This window comes from Balearica regulorum, chromosome 20 (genome assembly GCF_011004875.1).
Source record: "Balearica regulorum gibbericeps isolate bBalReg1 chromosome 20, bBalReg1.pri, whole genome shotgun sequence".
Lineage (NCBI taxonomy): Eukaryota > Metazoa > Chordata > Aves > Gruiformes > Gruidae > Balearica > Balearica regulorum.
The window spans coordinates 1001886-1021459 of record NC_046203.1 but is presented as its reverse complement, the minus strand read 5'-3'; the positions used below and the strand labels follow the sequence as shown (position 1 = coordinate 1021459).

The window sequence follows — 19574 nt, the reverse complement described above, 5'->3', positions numbered from 1 at the left end:
CTCACCGGGGCAGGCCCCACAGCCCGGAACCGAAGCGCGGGTCTGCGTTCCCCGCCGGGCCGGTGCGTCGCTGCGCGGTCCCGGTCCCGGCGTGGCGGAGAGCGGTAGCCCCCAAGCCCGGTTGGGACTCGCTTCCCCCGCCCCGGCGGGCCCGCAGAGGGGTCGGGCCGCATGGCGAAGCAGAGCCCCGTGGAGCCCGAGACGGCGGGCGCCGCGGCCGGCGGGAAGGGCAAGAGGAGGAGGAGGAGGAAGGTCTGGCACGGCCGCGGGGCCGCGCCGAAAGGCCCCGCCATGGCGGCCGCAGCTCCCCCCCGCAGCCCGCGGGAGTTCTCCTCCAACTGGAAGGCGCTGCAGGAGGTGAGGGGAGCCGGAGCCATCCCCGGGGGTCTGGGCCGGGGAAGCCGCCCGGGGAGGGCCGGGGCCATGCTGTCATTCTGACTGCAGTCCACGCTGTAGGGAGTGATTACGAAAATTAATAATAATCTTTGTGTCGACAACTGAAGGGCTCGGGCAGGGATCTGGGCCGTCCCGTAGCAGGTAATTCCCCTAGAGCCAGCTGGAGAGCGCAGGGCCGCTTGGCTCCGAGGCAGAACACCAAGAGCCCTCAGAACCATGGCGGGGCCAGAAACAGATGGAGATAATCCCTTTTTCCTTTTTTTTTTTTTTTATCATTTTAGCTACTGAAACAAAAGGCAAATAGCTCCAATGAGTCCCTCCCTACATGTCAAACATACACCAAAAAGAAGCATCCACTCCAAGCGGGAAATAGCCAAGAAGTCCCAGCTATCAATGGGAATGGGAATGTGGTAAAGCCCAAATCCACAAATAAAACAGACGATGGTTCTGCTAGAGACAATCCTCCTTTGGCTAAGCCAAAATCCAAGAAGGTTGTAACAGATAAGAATTTAAATGGCACCAAAAGCAATGGAAAAGGCTGCAAAGAAAAAAAGAAAAATGGCAATATTTTAAAGGAGAAAGGTGATATAAAACATAAGAGGAGGAAAGCTGAAGAACATGCGGAGCAGCAACCCAAAGAGTGAGTACTTCAGGAATACATGTGTATGTGAATATTTATTTTGGAGGGTGTACATAGGGAGCACAGAGTGGTACGTTCAAAACAGCTGCACTCTTCCAGACTAAATTTTAGGAGAAATAAGATGCATGCTGCCCCTACTCCTCAGATATAGCAACAAACCTGTGTAGGTGACAATATGATACTAATTTTCACAGAGCTAATTTCTTGATTTAAAAAATAAATATGCTTTTTCTACACTATAAAGATGCAAGACTGCTTTAAGACCATTAAATGTAATTAAATCTGTACTTACCAGGGCTGAAATCTGGTTTGATGACGTTGATCCAAAAGATATTGAAGCAGCGATAGGACCTGAAGCGGCAAAAATCGCTAGAAGAAATCTGGGGCTTGAAATGGGCCAATCCAAACAGTCTGTGGAGCAGGTGCTGGTTAAAGAAAAGGCTTCTGAAGGGTGAGTGGCATTCCAGTGGGAAGGATGTCAGCAGAGGCACCAAGATTATCTTCTAATAACTGATTTGCAGGTGCACAGCATAAGCTGACATCTCCCCAAGTCTGCTGACAGACCAACTGCTGAGTTTTCCCCGTTTGAACCTTGTGAACTCCCCTGTGCACTCCCTGTCACAGAGGTGTCACCAGGCTGTCCTTTGTCTTCTAGGCTGACACGAGCTGTAGCCATGGACTGCGAGATGGTGGGAGTGGGACCCAAGGGTGAAGACAGTATTGTGGCTCGTGTGTCCATCGTGAACCAGTTTGGAAAGTGCATTTATGACAAGTATGTCAAGCCTACAGAAGAGGTGACTGACTACAGAACAGCTGTTAGTGGCATACGCCCTGAGAATATAAAAACAGGTAGGAGGGTTTTTTCCCCCAAAATGTTCTTTAAGGAGGGAGAATTTAACAGGCTATCACAGAAGCCTCGTTGGCTGAGCTTGGATAAGTTTTAGACCTATTTTGGGAAATGAAAAACAAAATGTAGTCTGAATGCTAAGAAAACTTGTGGGAAGAAGTACTTTTTACAGTGGTCACTAATGCCCTAGAAGAAATTAATTTGTGGATTATGGTATGGGAATAACAGGAAGTTTATTTCCTCTTAGTGCTATGCTCTTTATGGAATTCTCTATGCTCTTGTAACAAGCAGAGGATTTAGTGTACTGTGCAAGTTTGTGTAACTACAGTCCCACAGCCTTCACAAAAAATATGCACCATTTTAACTGCAGTTTGCATAGTTGTCTTATTCATCTAATGGAAAGTATTTCATTGTGTGGTATTTTTAGGTGAAGATTTTAAAACTGTTCAGAAGGAGGTTGCTGATATCTTGAATGGAAGGATTTTAGTTGGACACGCTTTACGCAATGATCTAAAGGTACATGGCTGCAAGTTTGTTATTTTGAAGATAAGGCTCCAAAAAATTAAGATTGATTAATTTTCTAATATATCTTTCTTGATCAGTTAAACACACCTAAACTCCTAGAAACTACAGCTTTATCACTCTTATCTCAGTTTCTTGTTATTTCATGCAGCGCCAAGTACAGCCGTAGTCACTTGCCCACTCAAGTTCTTCAGCTTCCAAACTCTGTGGCTAATAGTGCTCATCTACTTGCTAAAGAGCCAGGAAAGAAACAGAATGATAAAAAACCTGTTTGCGTGCTTTGCTTAGCCCCCAAAGCTCAACAGGCTGGTCATTGTTACCAGAGACAGGTATCTTATGCTATACCAGCACTGCAGGTAGTCTCTTCAGGTGGTACCTCCAGATTCAGTTCTGTTTCTCATGCTAAGTAGAACTGTGGTTTTTGAATCCAGCCAGTGTCTGGATGATCTTGGTCTTGTCCATTCGTGGTTTTGAACTCTCTTATAACACATTGAAGGAAAGAACAGGAAGCTGTATATTTGGCTGTATAAATTTCCATGCAACAGCACACTTTGGACTGGAAGTATAATTTCTTCTAGGTCCTATTTCTCGATCATCCTAAGAAGAAAATACGTGACACACAAAGATACAAGCCTTTCAGACAGAGAGTCAAGGTAAGAACCTGACGGGAAGCTGTGCCTCAGTTAACTGACTCGAGCTGCTAGTTCACTCCTACGCTTGCCCCTACCTGGCCCTGTTCCTCCTTTCCTACCTGAAACAGGGATTCCTGCTCTTTGTCCTTTGAAAATCCTAGTCTATTTGAATGCTTATGTAGTGTTTGAAATGTATCAGTAAGCTGCTTAGTTCAGTACAAACATAAGCAGTAATAACTGTGCACAAAATTCAGCAGTCCTCCTGTTCTTTAGCACTTGCATGGTCTTCATAAGGCTTTTCTGGAGAGCAAACTAAGACGGTACACTTCTACTTACAGTAAGGCCTATGTCATCTTCTTAGTATCATTACCATAGGGATACAAAAAATTCGATGGCTTCAAGTTTCTGCTTGGACTGCAGGAATAAAGGTTGAGATTATGGGGACATATTTTACGTTTCATAACAATATACTCAGATTTTCTTTTTCACAACAAAGCACCCCAAACATAAGTCTTGGAGTTATGGTAACACACAGAAAATCCTCTCAGCAGTGCACACAAATGTCATAATTCATGAGTAGTTCTTGCCAGTTCACCAGTAGAAGCTGAGATGCACTATACTTTAAGGAATACACTTAAATTTTTTTTATATATATATACACACATATATTTCAAGTAGTGTATAACAGCATGATTCTGTCTTTTCTATTTCTAGAATGGACGGCCATCATTGAAACTGCTCTGTGAGAGATTGCTAAATGTTCAAGTGCAAACATCAGAGCACTGCTCAGTAAGTATCATCAGAACATAGATTTGTGGGTAGATCAGCAAGGTACTACACATTAGCTGTAGGATCCAGGTTCAATCCAGAAGGCTGTGGCTTCATTCTAGCCTTTCAGTGAAAGTTAGCAAGCTCTGCTTGGACATCAGCATACATACAGACAAGTAAGATTGTCATCTAAGCTTGCTTGCCGTTATGTGTCTCATACCACTTCGGTTATTTCTTTATATTCATGAACTACTTTTGCACAAGGCAACTGTATTTTGTTTAAGTATTAACTCTTGTTAAGATCCCGGCAGAAAAAAAAGTTAAGTATTGACTGCTTACCTTAAAAGCAGCATTCTGCACTGTTGTACTATGGCGGGTTGGATAAAATAGTGTGAGAGCCTACTACTGAATCTCAGCAGTTAGCTCCCTTCTTTCAGTGGATGGGAGGCTATAATAGAGGAATGCATAGAAGAAGCAGGGCAAATTGTAGGGGTATCTGCAAGATACTGTATCAAAAGTATGTTTTCATTATGGCTTTCCAAGTCACAATCAGGAAGAAGTGCATAGCCTTGCAGTGAGCCATGCATTCTGAACACAAATTCATCCCCTTCCACTAGTCACAGAACCTAAATCTAAAAAGAGATTATGAAATGTTAACTGCAAGGATTATTAAAATGATGGGAAGATTTAGCTACTTATTAACAATAGTGTTGTTAAGCCATGTCAGCTATGTTTCATCAAGCCTCCTGTTTGTTCCGTTCTCTTTTAGATTCAGGACGCACAAGCAGCTATGAGACTGTACACCTTAGAGAAAAAGAAATGGGAAGCTGCTGTTAAGAACAAATCTAACAACAAAAATTGTAAAACTTGAATGATTGTACCCTGTGTTTTTATCTGCAGCATTTGCTGGTTTCATGTCACATTCCAGGTCAAATTTAGAGAACTGACAGCAGCTACTTATAAAAATCAGTCAAAAGACAATAATTCCTAACCTGGTCCATGAATGCTGCCATACTACTGCTAGTATCCCCTTTCTGGATGGTACCTATGCTTAATGCCTAGTACTGTGTTTAACAATACTTGTAACAAATGCCAGCATTTGTCAAGTACCTCACCAGTAAAATTTCTGCAAAGGAAATATACACAGTATAACTCAAAAAATAAGTGCTTTTAAATTATGATAGATGAACAAAGAAACTGTCATGGCTTTGCTGAAACTCCCAAGACTAAAAATCTTTATTTCAAATATTTTAAAGTCTACAAAGTAAGGTGAATTCTTAATTATTGCTGTTAGTCTCACAGTTGTGGTACCTAAATCAACATAATATATAACTGTTTATGTATTATTAGTGGCCCAATATTAACCTTGCTGGTGAGAAAAAAATCTTTCTGGAGGTTCCAAGCTTTTACATCTGAACCAGGAGTGTACAAGTCTTGTTGTTATACAAAAAGTTTTTCCTTTACCTCTGCAGTTTCAAAAGCGTTGTGTCCACAAGGGTCATTATCTCCTGGAGAGAAATGTGAGAATTGTCAAATACAAGATTACCTTGTTGCTTCACTTATTTTTATATTCCTTTATTAATAAAAACAGTGTCTAACATAGGCCTTTAAAGTGAGTGGTGTTGTAAACATACGTGGGGTCTGATTCTGCAAAACCCAAAGCAACTGCAATTACCAGGCTGAATATGAATGCTGTGATTTAAATAATCTAAATGGATACTGAAGACAGCAAGGAATAGGTTTCAGAGCTTTTAGCAGTTGCATGTCACACACTGTATTGCCAGAACAAGTGTTCTGGTCTTGTCAGTCTGTGCTGTCAGCAGGGGACACAGGGAACAACAAATTGTTTATAACAGAGGAGGGAGCTTGCTTCTCTTTTGTGATTCTTTTCTGCACTACCTTATAGCTGCAGTATTCATTAAAGTGGTACAGGCAACACCTGCAGGAGACACTGAAGAACAAGTTTGCGTGTGACTGTTCAAGACAAATTATGTAAGCAGGCTAAATGCCTAACTAAAAAGAGCAAAGTTATAAAACTAACCAGTTTTACTGGCTTGATGAAAGAACTTGTAATCACTGGTTTCCTGACAGCAAGCCATTGCAAAGGAAATATTAGTGTAACACATTAAATAGCTTGAATAACTGCTGTTTCTGGTGTTTCAACAGTTACCTTTTTTCAGTTTTTCAGTATACTTGTTGGAATTTAATATAAGTTAAACCTTCAGGCAAACTCTCACAAGGGTTTGTTTTGTTGGTTTTGTTTCGTTTTTTCAAGATGTCACTTACGAAGCAAAAATAATTTGATGTACTATATTTATGCTTTATTCCTGTAAACTTTAACCTGTTTTAGTATGAAGAACGTAGTACATTAATGCAATGCAACATTGCAAGAGACCACAACGTAGTTTTAAAATATTACAGCATAAAGAAAAAACTTCCAACTACTTGTTTCCAGTAGTTAGAAATACTCTTACAAACTTGCTCTTCACCCCATATACACATAATTCTGTAAATTTCTGCACTATGTAGTTCCAGCTGTTTGATAAAATCCATACCAGAAATATACTAAGCATCCACCCTTTATTATTTCAGTGACTTCTACATACCATGCTAGATGGAAAACGGTTTTTTATTTCAAACAGCAGTTCTTCCATTTTCTGGGACACCATATCCAGCACAACATCATCTGTAATGTAAATGAACAGAATAATTTATGGTTACTAGCACAACCACCAATGGTTTCAGCAGGAGCTAAAGGAGAGCAAAGAGAGGACAGATCTACACAAAAAAAAGGCAAGATGATGTTACATTATAACATCAGAGGGGCATTTATAATTACTCAAGAACAAGTGGGATGAACTCTCAGTGCTAATTCATCCTCCTTTCTCAGATATGTAGTAAGTCTTTGAGAGCAACTACCATGTCCCTGAGCAGCTGCTGTTACGGTTTTGGGGGTGGGGGAGAGGAAGAGACTCAATAAATAACACCACCATCTCACCATACTGAACCATCTCATTAGTCAGCACACAGATACTTTCTACCACTTCTGGATCATCGAAGTGAAGGTGGTAGGCATCTTTGATCAGTTTTATTCCACTGCCTCTTGAATCCGTTATAAATCTCAAAGCTGCTATTTCTGAAAGGAAGACAAACACTGCTGGACTAATGGGTAGCTGCAGGCTGCATTATCTGCTCTCCAATCCCCTGCTCCAGCTAGCACGCACACGTAATATTTTTCCAGAAAGTCAGGCCCATTATTTTCAGTCTTCCTAATGTTTTCACATTGATTGAGCTCTACCCCTTTTACACAGTTGAAACAACTTCATCGTAAAATAAGTAACAACACTCAAGTTACTAATAGATCAGATTGTGCTGATCTAATACTTCTCATACATGCATGCTGCGTCCATGGGAAGAAAAAATTCACACTTCCAGTTTCACTATTTCCTCTTCCAGTCCCATGAGGAAAGATTAACTTGGGAGAGCAGATGTCAATCCCAATCCCACTAGGAACTCCTGACTATACAGAAACATCCACTTCTGAGCTGAATTGCAATTAATAAAAAAGAATCACTGAATGTTACCAGATAGCCTTAGAAGGCTTGCTAATGCCAGGCAGGCGTTCTTCACCAGCACTGGTCTTTCTGGGTTCATCCTGAGCGCATCCAGCAGAAGAGCTGTTGTGGGCTCATACTCATTTTCAGTTAAGCAACCTTTAAAAAAAAAAAAAACCAACACACAACAAAAAACCACACACGCAAACCCCCAGAACTTCAATATATTCAAAAGCCTTTAAAACACTCATCAGCATTTCAACTTCTGCTGCCTGTTTCTGAAATGACTTTTTAATTATGCAATCAAGGTTAAAAAGAAAGCACATGAAAACCTGTATTGCAGTAAAAGGCCCAACAAAGTTTTATCATGAGTTGATCAAGGTGTCTAGGAGAAATTTCTGATACATCTTCTATAAGAAAATTCCCTTTCATTCTCCAAGCCAAAAGGAATGGAGAGTCCTGAATACTCGACTTATTCTGCTGGTGGGTACTAAAGCGAGATTCCTTAGGGTGTTTTACTCAGCTCTTCCTAGTGGAACAATGGTATGAGCGCAGGGCAGTTAGTAAACATACAGCAATATTCTTGCATGAGGAAGAAATAAGATGGAGTAGTACTGCAAGGATGTGTTTCTTAGTGCACAAAATGAAAGAGAGATGGTTTTAATATGAAATATTGTTCCCAATTTACAAAGCAAATGGCATAAAACCAAACCTCCCAGCCCATGCTGCACAACACTAACACTGAGTTCAAAGGAGTAACACAAACGGGATTCTTGGCCTTAAGAGATAAGCCAGAGAGAATGCTCTGCACAACAAGGTTCTTGCAGCTGCCCGTCGTTACAGTACCTATCACCAACATCTCCCTATATAATTGCTACAGCTCAAAAATAGTTTCATTAGGGAGTGTCAGAGACCAAGTGCACAGAAAACTGCTTAAGAGAGGAGGCAAGTTCCTAACTCTGCTGCCATCTGCAGAGCCTGCTGAGGCCAAGCAGCCTGTATTTCAAGGATCACCACCGACAGACAGCCGTGTCTGGCATACTAGCCTCTGCCACGCACAAGGGACAAGGCAGCTAGGAAAACACACCTTGGAGCGACAATGCCCATAGAGCAGAGCAAGCAGACTCCGTAACTGCTCCATTCCGGAGGTGCTCTTGAAGGACCGCAGAGGTAACAGGGACAGCACTTTTCAGCAATGCTTGGTCTACATTATTCTCTGAATTACCATAACAAAAAGGAAATGCATCAGAGTTATTTAATCAAGTAATGATGATACAAGCATGTTGCATGTCAACTTACAGCAGTAAAACCTTAATGGGTGATGGCATTGGAGTAATGCAATATTATTTTAGTATGAACAAAAGCAGAGGGAAGGAATTTAAAATGTACAAAACCAAATGAAGCTTTACAGGACTAATAGTAACATTTATTGCAGAAAGCTGAACTTCTCCAGGAACCAGTTTTCTCTGCCATTTAAATTATACATGGGGATCACAGCATGAAACTTCCAAAAATAACCACCCTTTTGACAGAATATGGTCTGCAGGATGGATATTTAGCTGGTCATATAAATGAAATAGGTGTTTTGTTGCACAAAACACACCAAATATAACTGCACACATTCTGTGCTTCCAGCTTTCCTTGATGATTACAGTACCACATACCTATACAAGACCATGTCACAGGAACAAATCCCATTAAAAAACTCCCAGCATGGTCTCATAAGAAGGGGTCAGCTCAATCAGCACTTCAACACTGTGGGATGATGCTGGCTTAGTCCTAAGGCAATGGGAGAGTAGTCTTGCTACCTTGCCAATCACATTTCTTTTGGAAAAGCAAGTCTCTAGATGTCCAACTTAAGATTTAGCCCAATGCTGCCAAGAGAAGTGTGATGCTTAGGAATAAGATGCTGTTAATTCCAAATGCTATTCTGATACGTAATCTAATATGCTGTTTGCACTGCACTCCCTCTGCCAAGAGCAGAGCAAAACCACATGACTGACAAACCAGAAACTACACGTACCCTTCATTTCTGACAGTCTGTTCATAAGCCGTATCTTGGCCTAAGCAGTAAAGATTGACTTTGACAGCTTATCACAAAAAGCATTGCCAAAAAGTCTGCATTAGTTTTCAGTTTTCCCTCATTTAATTCTGGATGACTTACAAGTTATTCTAGTAGAGCTGTGGAGATACCTGTCCAGAAGGGGAGAACGAAGAAAAATCCAGTCCCGGCAGCAGGATGTCTGAACTCAATTAGGCACAATACCTGCTGTCTTCCAGTCACGTGAGTCTGGGCACAATACTTGCTGTGTTCTACTTACCGCTCACAGCCAAGCTCCACAGCACTCCACAGCAAGAGAGGCAGATCTTTTCATTATGAAGAAATTTTCTTACAATTGACAGAAGGTCTGGAATTACTCCAGCTTTCCCTAGATTCTCTGCAGCAACTTCTGAAAAACACAGATATTCTATAGAATCTGGTATTTTTGTCCTACTCACTGTCCTCGCAACAGACAGCACTATTAACCATATTTAAATGGTGATAACAAACCAGTAACATGATACCATCAGCTGGACAAAAGCAAGCAAGAGAACAGACTGAATTCTTTAACAAGATGCACTTCAGTGTTTAGCACAAGTGACCCTTTCAAAAGGCTGTTTGGCTACGCTTTTTCTTTACAAGTCTGAAATTTACAGAGCAGAAAAGGAACTGAGAGGATATAAATTACTGTTTTTCAAATGTTTACAATTTAGCAATTCAAGCTACCTCAGCTTCAGAATTTGGCAACAGTCTATAAAAATAGTTTGGTCTGAGATGGTAAGTTTATTTGTACATGACATTGTACTTTTTTTTTTTTTAAGATTATCCCCTTGCTGCTAAATCCTTCTGTAACCATTTATAAAAACAGTCATCTGAATGACTGTTGAACTGACAAGGAAAACAAATAAAAATACTGTAAATATTTAGCAATTACAATCTCAGGAGAAAAAATAAAGTAGAGAAATTAGATAGAATGGTTTCAATTCACCATGGCACAGCCAAAAATAGAATCCAGGTTCTACGCCCTCATTTTCCCTAGCACTATTATTTGCACAGTTTGTACTTGTTTCCAAAACAAGATGAAATACAGGACCACTCCAATAGATACAATTCTGTAAGTACCTGAAGCCTCAGCAGTGTATCTTATACTGTCAGGAGTGTTATCTTCCCAATATGTAGTCAATCTTACTGATATTACCACTACTAAACTAATACCTACAGACATCCATATCTCTCAGTGAAGTCACAAGTTCTGCATTATATCTTGGATTAAATTATAAAGCTAGAAATAGAAGAATAATCCCCCAAAATGAACAAGGTGACCCACCACTGGCTGAAATCATCATCAATAATGTGCAGACCAATGAAAGTAACTCTTCATTTTCAGAGTGTTTTCTCACTACATCTAACAGACAGCTGGTCACATTTTCATCCAGGGCCATCATCACATCCTGTTCGAGAGCTACCAAAAGTAAACATTTGACCAGAACAAAGATTTCAGTGGTTTTGAATGAAGTCTGAAGCCCCAGCTGTCAGCATAAGTAAAACATTCAATTAACAAAATTTCTTCACATAACATATCCAAAAGTTACTTTAAATTTTCTTTTTCTGAAACACAATTCTCACTATTTTCAAGCTTGTATCATTATCAGGTGTTATTGGGGTAAATTGCCAAGAAAGTGACAGCAGGGACCACACAAAAGACCAAAAAACACTTCTATGGTTTCAAATTCAAATACCAGAACAATGAGAGTCTCTTATTTATGCACTCTAGTAACACTCTACATAATATGAAAACAAACTTAGCCTAAGATCAGGAGCCCGTGTTTAAAATTAACACTAATGCAGAATTCGTGTATGCCAGTCCTGAAGAAAGTCCATGAGAATCCAGATTCCTATTAAAGCTGGTTAAAATCCTCTATTACTTTAAATTTATCCCCTAAGATGATTACTGAACCCATTTCAAACCTTATCTGCTACATTTAACTTTACAAGAGATTGGCTGTATTACCCAGCATAAGTTGGAAGTCTCACAACTGTACCTTGACTAAGAATTTCAAGCAATAAAGTGCAACCATCTACTTGTAACTTCAGAGAATCAGTATGAGTCTTCATGGCAAAAGTGATGAATTCTGCGAACGTTAGCAGGTAGGGAAAGGCTGTAGAGAAAAGCAGTTATTTGAGACAACATTCAGTTACAGAGTTTATAACACTCAGTGGGTATCTACACTCCAAAACACAAGAGTTCCAGTTTCAAATAAATCTGAGTCCCTACGGACGATGTGATATGGCAGAACAACATTCTTAATCAAAGAGAACAAAATGCAAGTATAGATGGAACAATACAGAGTGAATTTTGTAGTCTCTGTGGGAAATGTCTCTTATTAAAGACAGCTGCAAGGCTACATGAGCTAAGTGTAGCCAGCACATTGCTCATTAAGTCACACTGACATTGTTCACTGATAACGTAGCAAGTTATGGGGTAGGATGTTGTGCATGAGCCCAAACCCATGCTTTTCAGCACCTGTGGGGGAAAGTATTTCACCTGGTCTCCTAGTTCTAGGAAGACTGAGCTTTTGGAATAGCTAATACAGCTATTCAGTGTATTCACAAATATAAGATAAAATGTTGATGAAAAACTGGATGTATTTTAGGGATCCATTTTGAGCACCTTCAAAGACGTGAGCATCAGTCACGGTAAGCCATGGTGCAGAAGTGCCAAGCAAGACTGCCTTGTCTTGCAGTCAACAGGACTGAATGAGAATCACGAAGATCCTTTTATTTTGATATTTACAACCAAAGCCTGCTGTATAACTGAGTAAAGATTTCTTCAGTAACAGAGTTGAATGTACAGGTAACCAAGGAAAAAAACAAATTCTTTTTCCTTATCAACTACAGAAATGAATACCCCTGTGTTTTAACATCATAAACCAATGCCAGCATTAAAATGCTATCACTATCAAATGACAGCACATTTTATAACTGAGTTAACATGGTGCTTTGAAAATATTAATCTTGATCTGAAAGATTCACATGAAAAATGTGCAGATGCTGGCATAAAATATACCGTCTTTACTCACACAGCTTTACTAGACACACAGAAAATCAACACATGAAGCTTCCTTTTTGCTCCATCAGTCTTAGAGCCCTAGGCATTACCCCCACGTTGCACCAACGCTGATATGAATTACCTTCCTCAAATGTCATTTTGCCAGTTCACCTCAGTTGCCAATTAAAGTATCACTAAGTTGGGTTTTTTCCAGTGCCCATTTTTCTTATCCTCTAAAACACCTCTACTGTTCAACAAAAACATTTACAAAACAAGTACCAACACAATCGCATCAAATAGTGGCCTATTCCAGTACATTCCAAAAATGAGAAATAGGAAGAGAGCAATTTCATTCTCATTTATTGTCATGAGAAATTTTCTCCTCCTCTTATCTCAAAATGTAAGGAAAGAGCAGAATAAATAAATTAAAATAGTGCCTTACCACTTTTATCTCTTACAAAGCTCATAAGGTGCTGAATGGCTTTAGCCTGTGCTGCTTCTATATCCCAGAAAGTCTGCATGAATTCTACATAAACCAAGAAAGTTCTTCTAACCATCTGACACAAACACTTACAAAAAGCACTCAAATTTTCTCTATTTTGTGCAAGATGTGAATTCAAATAAATGAAAATAATATAATTTGTGGTTGTTGAAAAGAGTACATCTTTTCCCCCTAACACATTAAACATTTAAATATTACAAAGCATTATGATTCACCTGTATAATCTGTTTATTTGGCATTATATATTTGGGGCACCTTTTGGAATATTAAGTCAGAGCAGGAATAGAGGCTTTAAGTACATTATTCCAGTAGTCTTTCCAGATTATTATCTTCCTTACTTAGGAGGAAAATAGTGGAGAAGATCCTTTGGCATAAACTGGCAAACATATTAGAAGACAGACCAAGTGGGGCTCCTCAGTTTTCTGAGGAATGATCTCCAACCCCATTTAACTTGTGCAGCAGGTATGGCTGGTAATCTTACAAGGTTATAGAAAAGACTGTATAGTGATCCTTCCTCCAAATAGTATCCCATTTTGTTTCAAGTAAAATGAATGTCCAATAATTCTTTTTCAAGTAGAATACATGCTGACTGGAAAACACCTGTTTATTTCCTATGAAAATCACCATTACATTAATCTTATTCTCCTTATTACCTTTAACACTTTCGATTCCTCCCTCAAGGAGCACATCTATTATTTTGGGAGGCAAAGACTTTTTCAGTTTTACTGAAGAGGCACCAGCAGCAGTCAGGCATTCCTTAATAAATGGAACATCAGTCAGATCCCTAGAATTATGAGACACAAAAGCAGTACCAATAAGTTAGAACTGGTAAGTTACAAAAAAGTTTTCTACAGGCTTTGTTTCATTTTGCTATAAAAAGCTAACAATACTTCTTTGAAGACTGGATTATTTTTTGACAGAACTTAAACAATTTACTTCAAAACAGCTAATGAAAGAGCTTACACTGAGCAAGCTGTGCTTAGGCTTCAAGTTAATGGCTTGTAAAATTGTGTGTAACATGACTTTATAATGTAACTTCTGAATGAACACCAAGTCTTTGACTTTTTTAATAACTCAATTTGTTGAGGCAGCAAGATGAGCAGCCTTGACAATCTCTTTCAAATAGTAGCTAACATCCCCATCTTTGTGAACGTAGGTGGTGTTTAGGACAAAAAAAATAAAGGGAAAGCATCTAGAACTCACTTTGCTGTGGGTCTCATGCTGGGCTGAATCTGTAGCATCATAAATAAAATTGGAAATAAAGGCAAAGAGCTGTTATCTCCATTTTGCATTAGTGTCAGAACTCCCTCAAGACGGCTGGTATCCTGTCTAATATCCTGCAGTAATGAAGTTATCTCTTCTGCCTGTAAAGAGTATAGTATCAGTAGAGCTTTCGCACACTCGTTTAGAGATATCCTAGTGAGCCAATGACATTTTAAATCTATAATGAAACATTATTACATACATTCAGAACAAAGCAGGTCGCCATGTCAAGTAGAATACAACCTAGAGACCAGATGTCAGATTTCTCAGTAAAAGAAAAACCAAGTGTTTCTGGAGCCATCCAAGACTTGCAATCTGTTGAAGTAAGAATCATACAGTAATGCTGCTGGCATTGTACCATACACAGTTTTTGCTTGCATGTGCATGAATTGCAGGCAATTGTTTTATGTCTAAAAATAATTTAGACATATTCTGCAGAGATTAGACATTTTTTACTGGTGATATGCCACAAAAGACTAAGGAACACGGTATAACGAATGAACAATTTTCTCAGATGTTACTGCGCATGTATCACGCTAAAAAGGATTCCAACTATATCTAATGCACAGTTCAGACTCACAGACATATCTATAGTTTCCAATTGTAAACACAATTAATGCTACAGGCAATCACCTATGAATATCCTATTCATAGTTTAGAAGACAAATAGTATAATGTGGAGAAGGGGGAGGGAAGATAATTTTTTCCTCTTCACCTGATTTTTCTCTGAGGACTAAAAATATCCACCGTAACTGAATCTTAAAAATAAAGTAAAAAACCCAAATATCTACCTTCTTCCACTCTTATTTTCCATCTCATCTCATCTGTCATAAGTGTTTCTGTACTGAAGTCACTAAGCATGAAGGAATCTTCACCAGTCACAAGTATGTTTGATGGCTTGAGATTTCTGCAACACAAACATTTTCTGTCAGCCTGTGAAATTAGAGCCTAATGATATATAACTACAGGTTCCCAGCATCTTTACACATCAGAAGGTTTGGGTTTGTTGGGGGTTTTTTAGGGATGGGCGTGGGGTAGTGGTGAGCGGTTTGGGATTGTTTTTGTTTGTGGTGTGTTTTGGGCTTTAAGTATAAGTGATAATCAACTGAAATACAATTATTTTCTTCTTTTACTGTGAAATGCTGTGAAATGTGTGATTGTGACACAAATTTATCTGAACATGGAATGCAATGGTTGTCTCTTACTTTAGATACACAAAGTACACCTTGTCCATCACAGCCACCAAATTGCAAGCATTAACAGATATTCTAATATTAAAATATTAGAATTTTAGCGCATGCAAAAAAAATCAGAGAGAACACCTTGCTCAAATGGCTAATTCTAGACAAAACTCAAGAAATAGATAACTTCAGAAGTCACAGAAAACTAATCTATATATGAAGTCCAGAATTTCTACCTCCTCCTTCCCCTTTTGGAACAGTAAAATTCACTGCCTCTAAGTGAACAGCTGTGCTGAACCAACAGTCACTGCAAAGAACAATAACCTATCAGACAAAGAGAACAAGATTTCTGCTCACCTGTGGAAAATATTTTGTTTGTGTATATAAAACAAAGCATCCACCATCTGTCCCAGGAACTTCAGAATCACCTGTTGAGGGGAATATACATGGAAAAGTAACAAACAGAGAAACTTCCAAGTATTTTTTGGAAGACAGCTTCCAAAACCACCCTTTAGCATAACACTGTGCTTTGAAGGTTTTGGGGAGGACTTTGAGAAAGAGGGAATATAGAGGAAGAAATATAAAAGCAGTGAGACACTGTCTGTTCAACAAGATGCCTCTTCTGTACTTTTTACCATGTCTGTTATTTTTTCTGACTTGTGCCTTTTTTCCTTGATTACAGATGAAAGATCTCCTTGGCCCGAGTGCTCCATTACCAGACAAAGGAACAGAGATGATATCTGTAATAAAACATTCCATCAAAATTGTCTAATTGTTCGCAGGTAATAATATATCCAGTAAGAAAGATAAAACCAAGCACTTGGCCAAAAAGGTAGGTGTGATGTTCAAAGTGAACCAAGGTGTTCTGAGATGATTAATCTCTCACAGAGGAGACAATATCTCCTTTTTTAAATTAAAAAATACTGCACATTTGTTGTTTTTTTAAAAAAATTATAAAGCATTTCATCCAAAGCCATATGGTGCAATACAAGTCAAATATACGTCCATAAAATCAATGCAAACTTTGCATAAGCACTGAATAAAATATGCAAATAAGTAGGGCTTTCAGCTTCCTATAGTCTCCTATAAAAATGATTTTCATGCAGGCATGAAAATCAGTATCACACGCTGATTCACATCGCAATTTGTGAGTCAGCATGCAACACTGCCATGCCATGGACTCCAATCCATACATCTTCACAGCTTTTCAGCATGTTTATTCAGGAGTTAAAAAACAGGTTTGTTTCAAATCAGATAAACATTTTTAGCATCTCATAGCAATGACCCCAAATTTAAATCTGAAAAAATGCTTACAGGCCCTACAACATTAACCATGTGTTTCAGTTTAACCAATCCTATTTCATTCTCACCTCATTATCCCAAGTCACAAAAAATTCCTTGTAAGCACAGATGTTTGAATGATGAAGTTTTAGCAAATCCTCTGCCTGCATAGAATAAAAAAAATAGAGAGTTTCCCACAGCTACACAGTCCTTCCCACTGAACAGGACCTTAAATAATATCCTTAAATAATATCCTAAACCAGTTCCTGAATTGTTCATGTCACATGTTTGATCAACTCCTTTCAATGTGCAAGATCCATTGTATATTTGCATGTACAAGCATCAAGTTAAGGAAAATATTTCAGTAAGACTCTATTCAATGTAGTGCTGTAATAGCCTTGTGAAATTCAAGGATATAAACTGATCCCTAGGGAGATGATACGTCAACAACCCTCTTCAGTTCCTTACATCCAAACCTGAAAACACATCTTAGAACATGAAAGTTGAGATGATTTTTCTAGCATGGCCATTATTTCCAGTAACCCCTATGCAAACTTGAACCACAGAAAATATGATGACACTAGTGAGATGCTTATCTCCTTGAAGTTGGTTTCCATATAAGGCTCTAACAATTACCAATTACTTTAACAATTTTGCTGATGACGTGACAGGTAAAAGGAATTCAACTTACTCTCCTATATGGTTCTGTTTGTGGCTGGGCAGACACAACAGGAAAAACTAAGATGATCCACACTCCCAGGTGGCACAACTCCATTTATTTCAACAGACATGTGCATCAGCAGAAAGACTGGATCAAACTCTATCAGTAAAGCCAGTCTCAGCACATAAAGAAGTCACCTCTCAAGTAGGATGAAGCATCTCTACAGACATGTATTCTCATTCATTTTCAACTGCAGATATCATGCATACTGGACACTGTGAGACTAATCCATCAGGTGTTACTTCACATATTTTGTTGAAACAAATTGTGGTATTTTAATAGTATTTCTGATGTTGCTTTCTACTCAAGGCATTGAAACAAGTTTGCAATAAAGCACAAAGGGAGAAAACTAGTCAAATCATTCACATAAAAAAACAACTCTGAGAAATTAATATATAATGAAATATGTCAACTAGAAACTGAGTTATTAATAAGAAAATATAAACAGACCAAGGTCCTCCTTCAGCTTAAAGGCCAAAAGGATGAGCTTTGCATTTTGTCTTTAGCACAAAACAAATATGAACCCTGAAAAAGGACTATCCTCTGAGAACAGCTGTCCATTTGAATCTACATATTCAAATATAAGAACAATTAATACAAAATCATGGCCTGAGCTCAAACAGAGGGCAGGGAGAACACCCTCAGATAGTCCTACCCGATTTACATCTTGACTATTTACTTAGTTAATCCTTGTAGATAAAAGACTTTGCTAAGACTTTGGTCTCTGTAAGTGAAGTAGTAAAGAAAAACTGCACTGATACCTCCTTCAAGGCCTCATTTGCTTGCTTTTCTTCAATGCACTCAACCTGCACCAAACAGAAGAAAAGGATGAGATTGTAATAGAGACAGCCAAACTTTAAGTCAGAACAATCTTGCCAGGATGACTGGAACTGCAAATTGTGTATGAATTAGCATAAATTTTTCAATGATAGCTCCAATCTCTAATGTTTGGAGCAGTCTTGTTGGGAGATAGCCAGAATCAGAGCTTTAAATGAGTCTGCAACAGCTAGCCAGTCCTTCATCTGCACTGTCAAAGTAGCAGTAAGCAGGGATGGAAACACACTGGGTGGACCTAAATAGGCTGCTCCCCTTTCCCCACTTCTAATCTCATTATTCTGGTAAACTGATCTAAAGCCTCCAATTTTCAAAACAGCAGCACAGTAAGATGTAAGCCTACTCTTACCCAATAGCCAAGCTCCCTAACGTGTTTGTGCCTGTTACTATCAGAAGGGCCCATGGAGATGACAAACATGCCAAAGGACTTGTTTTCCTAGCAACCATCTCCTCACCTGCTTTATTATATATTTCTTCTCTGCACCCTTTCCTGTTTTCATTTCAACTACCAGCACAGTGCCCAGTGCCCCCGGCTGCAGCTGCTCCAGCACCTGCAGGGCAGGAGAAACACTCAGCTTCAAGGCATGGAACAACCAAGGCAGAAAATCCCCTCAAACCACTTTCCCACAGACACCCCCCCCACACCTCCAGTTCCCCATGGCAGGACCACAGGCACCCCCATCTGCACCCCAATTCTCCAGAGGCACACAGGCCTCCCCCTCCACCCCAGGGCCTTCCTCCTCACTCCCCACTGCTGCACAGAACACCTCCCTCCCCCAGGGCTGTCCGTACCTCAGCACATCCCTCCCCGGGACCACGCAGGCCCCTTCTCAGAGCAGTTTATATCCTCATCAAGGAAAGCTATACAGCCCCTCCCCGGGGCCACCTGTGCCTCCCGGGGCCACTCACACTCCCTCCCCATGGTCACCTACTACGCCCAAGGTACCTACACTCCCTCCAAGCCATAAACCCCAGAGCCATCTGCCCCTCAGGGCCACCTACACCCCCCGCAGGGCCACAGCTGCCCCCTCCCGCCGGGCAGGGCCTGGCCCTTCAGGCAGCACCTCATATTTCTCCATGGTGGGGCTCGGCCTCCCAGTGAGGCAGGTGGCGGGTATGGAGAGAGCCCTGGGGCTGCCAGAGAGCCCCTTAACCGTCAGCAGTGGATGCCCAGCAGGGCAGGGACACTTTCAGACCAAAAAGCACCGTTAGGAGCCCCCAGCACAGCGGCAGAACCGAGGAGCAGGCCCCAAGCCCCGGCTCACACCCGCTTCTCGACCCCTCACGGGCGTTTCCCCCGCGGGCGGTGCGGCCCCTTTAAGTACGCTGCGCGAGAGCGGCGG

The 19574-nt window shown here is 40.2% G+C and overlaps 2 protein-coding genes across 3 annotated transcripts; one reads left to right on the top strand and one right to left on the bottom strand.

Moving 5' to 3' along the window:
• The first annotated feature begins 7 nt into the window (after positions 1-7).
• REXO4 (REX4 homolog, 3'-5' exonuclease) lies at positions 8-5408 on the top strand. The gene is made up of 8 exons (XM_075771966.1): positions 8-357; positions 678-1036; positions 1332-1487; positions 1692-1885; positions 2311-2399; positions 2984-3058; positions 3752-3826; positions 4575-5408. Exons 1-8 carry the CDS (start codon positions 172-174, stop codon positions 4674-4676), a joined length of 1236 nt encoding a protein of 411 aa, XP_075628081.1. The 5' UTR covers positions 8-171; the 3' UTR covers positions 4677-5408.
• STKLD1 (serine/threonine kinase like domain containing 1) lies at positions 5183-19452 on the bottom strand. Of its 2 annotated transcripts, XM_075771964.1 has the most exons (19): positions 19296-19452; positions 18687-18782; positions 18159-18203; positions 16766-16840; positions 16031-16135; positions 15753-15823; positions 15006-15121; positions 14417-14529; positions 14155-14315; positions 13605-13735; positions 12892-12975; positions 11443-11559; positions 10728-10862; positions 9681-9809; positions 8447-8575; positions 7390-7518; positions 6804-6941; positions 6412-6491; positions 5183-5313 (listed from the first exon to the last, which is right to left on the bottom strand). In XM_075771964.1, exons 1-19 carry the CDS (start codon positions 19308-19310, stop codon positions 5266-5268), a joined length of 1917 nt encoding a protein of 638 aa, XP_075628079.1. In that variant the 5' UTR covers positions 19311-19452; the 3' UTR covers positions 5183-5265. The 2 variants fall into 2 exon arrangements, with proteins under 2 accessions (XP_075628079.1, XP_075628080.1); XM_075771965.1 differs by lacking the exon at positions 12892-12975.
• Between the last annotated feature and the right edge of the window lie 122 nt (positions 19453-19574).